The sequence below is a fragment of the Oryzias latipes genome, chromosome 10 (genome assembly GCF_002234675.1).
Source record: "Oryzias latipes chromosome 10, ASM223467v1".
NCBI classification, from domain to species: domain Eukaryota; kingdom Metazoa; phylum Chordata; class Actinopteri; order Beloniformes; family Adrianichthyidae; genus Oryzias; species Oryzias latipes.
In genome coordinates, this window is record NC_019868.2 from 3,798,898 (window position 1) to 3,807,608 (window position 8,711).

At 40.5% G+C, this 8,711-nt stretch overlaps 1 protein-coding gene across 2 annotated transcripts; it reads right to left on the reverse strand.

Moving 5' to 3' along the window:
* Positions 1 to 1,370: 1,370 nt before the first annotated feature.
* On the reverse strand, positions 1,371 to 8,630 carry cfap77 (cilia and flagella associated protein 77). 2 transcript variants are annotated; one of them, XM_023959541.1, is made up of 7 exons: positions 8,527 to 8,630; positions 6,309 to 6,469; positions 6,040 to 6,136; positions 4,410 to 4,638; positions 4,239 to 4,332; positions 3,833 to 3,934; positions 1,371 to 1,518 (listed from the first exon to the last, which is right to left on the reverse strand). In XM_023959541.1, the coding sequence occupies exons 2-7, from the start codon at positions 6,369 to 6,371 to the stop codon at positions 1,453 to 1,455; spliced, it is 651 nt and encodes a 216-aa protein (XP_023815309.1). In that variant the 5' UTR covers positions 6,372 to 6,469; positions 8,527 to 8,630; the 3' UTR covers positions 1,371 to 1,452. The 2 variants fall into 2 exon arrangements, with proteins under 2 accessions (XP_023815309.1, XP_023815310.1); XM_023959542.1 differs by having other exon boundaries at positions 6,309 to 6,497; positions 8,527 to 8,604.
* Positions 8,631 to 8,711: the final 81 nt, after the last annotated feature.

An 8,711-nucleotide genomic window follows, 5' to 3' on the forward strand; every position in this document is an offset into this window, starting at 1 on the left:
ACAAATTAATAATGATGAAGAGCAAGTCAAAAGTGATCATTTTGTAAAATGTATGTGTGTACGTAATCAACTGCTCTGTGTCCAAAAGCATTTGCTATTGGATGGAATAAACATGAAATGGCCACATAGTTGTGCCCAAATGACCAAATGTTGTGGAGGTTGCACTGACTGTTGTGAGAAGTGCACCAAAGTGACTGAGAACACAGTAAGCAGAGGAACCTTCAGAGCCATGTGTGATTTTAAACCATGACGTCTAGTGTATTACCAACAATAACCTTACAAACTGCTCTTTTCAGGTCATTGACCAGCTCTGCTGCCTTGCGGCTATATTCTTCCATGGAAAAGGCTTCAGGAGTAAACCTCGAGGAGTACCTAAGGTAGCTCGACGCTGCTTGCAGCCATGCTCTGGCAACTCCTGCGACGGCGCCGATGCCAAACTGTAGCAGCCTTGCTGTTTCTTTGGATCCATTGATGACGTGGAGAGGGGGGACCCGCTATGTGGGCGATAGTCTGTCCTCCATATTACACCACCCTGGCTAGTATCCGACCTCTGACCACCAAAGCGCGAGAGCTAGGACATGTCATCCATGGTCAACACTGACCGACGGAGGCCTAAGAAGACCAGCTCATCTTGGATTAAGTCCTCACCTTTCTTAGGATCACTGAGACCCCACAAGGTGAGATCTTGCATAGAGCTCCAGTATGAGGGAGATTGACAGTCATGTTTAGCTTTTTCCAGTTCTAATAATTGCTTCAACAGTGGATCTTTTTTTCACCAAGCTGCTAGGGAAATTGCCCCGTATCCCTTTTTTGTAGCCCTGTCCAGCCTTGTGAAGGTCTTCAATTTGGTCTCTAGTGTCTTTGGACAGCTCTTTGGTCTTGGCCACAATAGTAGTTGGAGTCTTACTGATTGTATGGGTTGGACAGGTATTTTACGTCATTATTTATACATATACTTTAGTTTTTTATTAACTTATCAACCCTATCAATAACAGCTATGATTAGGTATGTTAGGTTCACTCACCGTGAAGTTTTCTGGTGCAGTGTTACTTTGAGGCTTTGCCCCACCCACCATAGCAACCATAGACCAATCAAATCATTGTTATATGTTAAGTACTGCAGTGGCCACAGTTTGAATTTATTGGCATTCATTGACTGTTAATTTTTAAGAGCTGACCTCTAATCTTAAATGGCCCATTTTACCTGATGGCCCAATTTAGCTGATGTCACCCTACCCTAGTGAGATAGTTTGTAGCGGATATGTAGGCCATCCAAACGTATTAATTGTCTGTAAGATTTGTGTGTTTGTCTGAACTTTGTCTAGTTTCTGCTGAAACACACAGACTAACCATGAGAATTTGCAGCAAAAAGACAGTTCATCATTTATTAAAATAGGGAGTCAGTATATCCTTCAAATCAGTTTGGAGAATTCTTCCTGGGCACAAAACTGAACTAATGAGCTCTGAGGGCTTGCTCACGGTCCTTTGGATCCCTGAAGGTGTTAAGAGCTGGCGCCACCTGCAGGGGAAGCAGAAAATGAAAAGAAAGCAGCAACAACAGTATTTCATTGACAATCTGCAATAATTATGTTACATTAAAGTATCTAGGGGAGAACAGTGAAGTTTAAAAGATGTTATCTTTACTTGCACACTCATCTAACCACTTTTTATTTTCATGGTTTTGAATTAGTATGATCAAAACTCCTCCGTATGTACTTATAAAGGTAAAAGTCTAAAATATTTTTACAATTTGCATATGATTAACCAAGTTCAGATATAGGTTGTTAAAGTTAAAACGTGTCTGCATCTTAACTAGGTTAGCAATGCTGATGAAGTTTTTCAACACTTGCTGTCATGAGATGTCAGCTTATTCAAAACTATGGGCAGACCATTTCTGTAGTCAAACTGGCTGGAGATAAACATGTGAAAAGGTCTCATTATATCTGGTTTAGACTGGATAGATCTGATGTTTTTAAGATGGTAAAAGCAGATGGTGTTTCAGATTTAATGTGGTAAAGTTCAAGATGTTCATTATGTCTAGATTTCTAACCTGACTAAAGGGGAAGGCTAACGTTATCTCTGTGTCTCTCTAGGCCAAATATGATCATCTCAGTTTTGTCTGTTTAACTGCAGAATGTTGTTCTGCTCCTCTTGTCCGCTGAATCCATGACAGAGTGAGTCCACTGGTTCATCTGATTTGAGAGTAATTTATTCAGAGTGTCATCTGCATATATTCAGAAGGATATATGATTGTTGTGTGTTAGCTGGCCTGAAATGAAATGCATGTAAAGATAAAAAAGAAGTCCCAAGATGAATCCCTGGGGGACCACACAGGTCAAGATTTTGTCTGTGACACAGTTTTAATGAAGTTAAGCCATTTAAGGGCTGTACTGCGTAGCCAGTCCTCTATTCTCTATAGTGGGATTATATAGTTTGCTGCATGCTACAAGACATTGTGATGAGACAATTAGGAAGAACTGTGAGTTCACTAATGAGGTTCACTAATGAGGAATGCTTTTTAAGGCCATGAAAATCCTCTTTGGAGATTGCATCTACTAACAATAGGATGGCAAAAGTACAAAAGTCACTTTAAGCCCCTAAGGGGGTTTGTTACTTCCAAATCCATATTTTTGATGAGTAAAACACTGGATGACTACAATGAAGGATTTACGAAAACAGAAATTCACTGAAAAAGAAACTCCTGATAACAAGAATCCCTGCAGACTTTTGAGGAATGTTGCTGTTCATCTTTCAGCACATCCTCTCAGTGGCAGGTGCCAATAAATAATAGTAATAATAATAAAAATTATGTTCATGTTTTGTAATTTTGTAGATTTCTACTAGGCATCTCAGACAAATCTATTTTGTTCCTCTATTAGAGGTCTACCAATAGTGTTCTGAAAGATATCTGCATGTGATCGTAACAGCCAATTTGATCTATCCAAACTAGTCTTGAACAGTTCATCTTAAGTCTTTACCTGAGATTAAAACATTTTTCTTTAACCATTCTGGGTTATTACTTTGCTCATCCACCAACTTTCAATCTATCAAATTAGGAACTCAACATCAGACTAGGGGCCAATTATGGTGAAAAAAATGATTCAACCTAAAAAGTTGTAACTTTAATGACCAAGTGTCATTTGTACAGTTAACCAGGCCCTCCAGATGTTTTCCCAGATGCTGTTGGAGGTTGCTGCCCAGATCTTCTACTCGTCTAGTAATTGTATCATTTGACAGATTTTCTTTTGCTCTGGACAAACAATGTCAGCTACTTTCAGCATTTGTTCTTTTTACAAACTCCCCGTCACGTAAGGGTTTGCTATGCCGGGCCATTTCTAAAGCCACATCTTTGTAAACATCTGCTGTGCAGCATAGCCTTGTTGTAGTTGTTGGAGCTCATTGTTGTGCTCATCGCTGGTAAATTTGTCATAGTTTTTATGATTTGTAACATAGTGACGATTTATATTGAATTCTTTGAGCGTTTATCTGCTTGCAAATAAGGCACATGACTTTATCCAGCCCTTGAGGAACGACAAAGTAAGCATTTGTTCATTTAGCTTGAAAGTGCCTTTTCTCCTCGCCAATACATATTTTTCACAATATGAGAACCCCTGCTCTAAGTCCTTTGGTCGCATTTTAAATCAGCTTCCAATCTTTCTGTAAAATGTTCCAGGTTGCAGGGGAGAGTGAAGAAATGCTTTTCTCCCCAGCTCTGTACAAGCAACCCTTCAGAGATTGGTGGAACTGGCTTCACAGTTGTGTCTGTTTCAGTACTGTTTGTCTGCCTTGTAAGGACGCATGTGAGTGTTTATGTAGTTGTATGTGTGCAGTACCTGTGCAAACTCAGGCAGTTTGACAGGCTGTTTTATGATCGGCAGCGATCTGCTCTTCCTCAACAAGACGGTTCTGGTTTCTGCTGGAACAAGAGGTTTGACCTAGAAGCACCAAAACGCATTAGTGTTAGCAACACAGTCATAAACTAACCTGTTATGTGGCATAATATTAAATGTAACAAAGGGGGGCTGCTGGCAGGTGGGGGAAAACTGATGAGTTGAATTGAAGAAGCCTAAACTTTGATAGAAGGTTTTCTTTACTTTGATTTTTTTCCCAGGGTTTTTTGTGTTTCCAAAAATGTTAAGATCCACTTTTAATTTATCCAAATCTGAGATGTTTTTGTGATTTAATTGTGGAAAAACCAACCGTGTGGGTGTTTGAACTTCCTAAATTTTACTCTCTTACCCTTTTTCCAGGTTCTCTGGGTCTGCTTAGCTCCTTCTCCAGCCAGAGGTGGCCATAGGTGTGGGAGAGGAGGTCTGCCATTTTGTCGGATGGCCTGAAGACGCATTGATTGGTCATCAGTCAGTCTGGAGTGATCAGTGATGGACTGGATTAATCAGTGATGGTTCTTACTTGTGTGTTACTCCAAACATAATGTCAGGCACTGAGCGTCCTGAAGCGTTGGGGTTGTCTTTCGAAGAGCTCCAGCTCTGGATGGGGGCTTTGGCCCTCTGGGCCCGGTACTGACTCATCTCTTTGGACGTCACCACACCGGCTCTCACAGCATCCCGGTTTAGAGACATAAAGTTTGTACTTTGAAGGAGCTCCTTGGGGCGGGGTTGCACCTCCCAGTGGGACAGAACTAAAACCAGACATGCAAATAGTAAAGCACTGCAAAGTTTTTCAGAACTGGGAAAGGGGGACTTTGGTTCAACATCCCCTACAGTGTTCCCACTTTTAGCACTGGACAGCAGGTATGGCAGACCAGTCCTCCTTGTAACTACCCCAGCCATTCCTGCTTGTGGCCCTTTCAGCACTGGACAGCACCACTGAGATAGCTGTAGGCAGTAAGACAGAATCCCTGCTCTGTAAAGGTAAAGCTGTCTGGCAACTAAAACAGGGCTTCAGCACGTCAACTTAGCATAATCTGTGCTTGCTATTGGGTAGTAATAAAGTAATTGCGGACAATTATCACCTCTAAACAGTATAAGGCCCAATGCACCTTGCCGGTTAAGCAGAACGTGACAGCGTTCATGAACCAGGACTTCATTCTCAGAGTTTAAGCTTCTCTCTTTCGCATTTTGATCGTACCAGTGTTTCATCTGAAACTGGGCAGCAGACAGGCTCCATCTTTGACATGCACCAGGAATTTTGTTTTCCTGACATACATATTCAGGGTTCCTTAAGGAGAGGACGCTAAAGATTCACAGAGACTGCTCTCTGAAGAAGGACTTTATTCAAATCTCTGTGTATGAGTTAGTATGTATTCACCTCCTCAAACAGCAGCATCAGAAGCCTTAATATAATTTAAGAATGTCGCCATCCCATCTGACAAACAACTCCAACTCTTAGGCATCTAGTGAGCTTCATAAATTCTGCCTATTCTTTTTTTTATTGGTTTTTTGTTTATATCATATATTATGTAAATAAGACAAATTGCAAACCATTCCAATAAACCCATAAATCCTAACAAAACTTGGTGACAATATTTTTCACTTATGGTAGTCCTGACAGACTGACACCACCAGAAAAAACCTACTTCTCATTATCAAACTCCATGTGGATGTGAATATGGTTCCATTTTCCTTAGATGTATACCTTCTGTCTTTATGTCTCAGACACAAGCTTGTTGGTGCACAGCACCACAGTCCTCAGTTTCCAATAGTATTGTTGTGGAAAATACTAAGTATTTGGCCAAGTGTTTGTATGTTATTCTGCACCACAGGGTTCCCACAATAACTTCATGAAATGTTAGACATCTTTCAGTATTGTTTTGGTCCGTAGCTGTGAGAACATGCTAGCAGTAGATTTGTCACAAGGGATTGTGGGAACTGAATGTCTGGAGGCTGGGAGAATGGCTGTGAAATATCAATGTGTGAATGTGCTGAGCCTTGTATTGTTGGTGGCACTTTCACTCATGCAGCCCTTCAGCGTGCAGGAAGTTCCCTTGAGCATAGTGTCAATTATGGGCACAGAGTCCCAGTCCGTTCCAAGGAAGGTCTCCAGAGCCACCGTTTCTGCTGTAGATACGAGCGAGGCTTACCTTCAGCCACGCTTCCATTACAGTGAGACCTGATTCCACATGGGACGTCTGGTTCAGGAAAAAACAGACCCCTGGAACAGGCTCTGCCTAGGGGGGGCTGCACACAAAGGGGTGGGGGGTGGGGGTGTTACAATTAACCAACATTGAATTTATGGCCAAAATCCTCTCAAATTACACTGGAGAACTTCTGAAGCAGCAAGAGCGGCTCTCTCACTGAAACAGACGCAATCACATCTTTGAGTTAGTCTGAACAATGTCATGTGACTCACCTTGATTAGCAGCGGGTTGGTCAGCATGGACTTTCTGACCACGCCCAGCCTCGGTGATGACATGCTCTTTTGTAAAGCTGACAGTGAAAGGTGATGAAGGCAAGGAGTTTGCTGAACAATGATAGGTCACAGCTACTGATCCTCAGGCTTCAGGCTGGTTTCTGAGGTCAGAGGAAGGCTCAGGTGAATCTGTGATGAATTTTTCAAGTGACACATCAGATTGTTTGCTATTATTCACGATTTAATCGAAACACTGCCCATTCTTCCTGGTCTTTAGTCATACAGTAAATGCTCACTGTCCTCATACACACGTGCACACAGATACATTTGAGGGAAAGCCCTTCAAGGCAGCCATGGAACAGAGCAGCTTTTGTAGCATTTTAGGATTACTGAGTGAATTATTGATCAGTTATCAGCATTATCCACTTCACGTCTTGTCATGTCTCGTCAAGCTTCCTGTTGTCTCGTGTGGGGTTTCCTGTTTTATTTTGAAAGTCTAACCTACCTCTCGTTCCAGACCTTCCCCTTCCTGCCTTGTCTGTTCCTCACACCTGAGTCTGCCTCATCATCCCTGATCATTCCCACCTGTGCTTCCCCTCCTCATGTATTTATAGCCTGTGTTTCCCTTTATCCTGTGCCTGTTTGTCACGTGCTTTCACCTGCCAAAGCAAGCTCATCTCTTGAATCTGAATCAAGCAATTAAATCCTTAAGCTCTGCATCTGAGTCCGGTCCTGTGTTCTGCCTGGTCACGTTTTTTCTGATTAACTCATAAAAAACATTTTTATTCTCTTCTGAAAAAAACAAAGTTATCTTTTTTTTTGTAGTTTCAACTGTTCTTCACCTTCTGCTGCTAAATCCCCAAGTCACCCGAATTTTTCTCCAGCTTTGCTGTAACACCCTTTTTTTCATCATAATGATTACATTGTTTTTGTTGTTTGAGGTTTTTTTCTACATTTTAAAACTTTTAAATCACTCTTTAAAGAGTTTGTGCTCTGTTTCTTCAGTAAACAGCTTTGGTTTACTGGATTCACACTTGCATAATCAGAGTATTGTCATTTTTATGCTTCACAGTGGTTCTTTGTTTAGACACAAGGGAGTATATATAGAATATATATATATTTTTTTCTTTTCTATTTTCTTATAAGCTGAAAGTAAACTAAATGATGTAAAAGTGGTCAAATTATTTAGGCCATTTGAAATCTGTTACATAGATTTAGAACAATACTGCAGACAGTCTGGGCTGTTGTGACAATGAGCTTAAACATGGAGGACTGTCTCCTCTTAAGTACAAGATGGACATGAGGCGGTGCCTTCTGGAGCGAGCAGGAAACAGCACCAAACTGCTTCATTTCTGCTGAAGCACAAAGTCCACAGTGAAACTGATGTGAACAATGTTAGCAGAGTGGACTACAGCAAACAGTGAGACAGTTGCACTGCAGCTGAAGTGGCTCACTGTTTCCTTAGGAAGAAAGCAACAGAATCCCCTCTGAGGTGGAGCAAGTGGACAATTATACTCGTGACTAAGGCCAGACCAAGGTTTAGTTTTTAATTCTAGTCTGCTCCAATCAATCTCAAAAAATGAAAAACAAGCAATACAAAAAATAAACTGCTATACTCTTCAGAATTATTAAATAACCTTTAGACTGAAGTTTGAAACTAAATAAAAAAATAAAAAAATGCACACACACACTGGCTTTTGGACCCAACACATGTAAAGAATACTCCACTCTAAAAAAACAACACCTAGCCATGCTTCATCAGAGAACATCCTCTTTGTGTTGACATTTAAGAGAAACTTGACTTAAACATTTCCAAATGAGGTTAAGGACGGAGTCTGCCTCCACTAAAAGTGGTGAAACTTTGCATTACTTTGACTCTTTAGGTTCAGACGGTTTAGTTTTTCTCCTTGAGTTAGTTGCTGTAGTTTCTTCTCAGCATAAATGTTGACTTTAGTGTTCGCTTTGACCTCACTGCACTTGAATGAAGACAAAAATAAACTGCTTTTTTATTGTAATTCATTTATATAAAATGAGTATTTTTAGATGAAAATTCCCGTTTTTAGTGAAAGAGAATGATAACTGAATATTAGGAGAGGCTACAGAACCACTGATCTAGCAGATAAAATGTAAATAAACGACAATTTAAAAATTATCTTTGGGTTTAAGAAACTTCATCATCAGATTCAACAAAAGGGAGTTAAACAGAAAAAGGACTCACTTTGGTGTCGTGTCGGTGTCTTCTGTTGTTATGGCAACACGAACCATTGGCACGGATCCAAACCTACGGAAGCCCGCTGCGCTCAATGACCTTGATGAGGCCAAAAATATTCCCCAAGGAGTCATGAGTAAATAAATAAATAAATAAATAAATAAATAAATAAATAAATAAATAAATAAATAAAT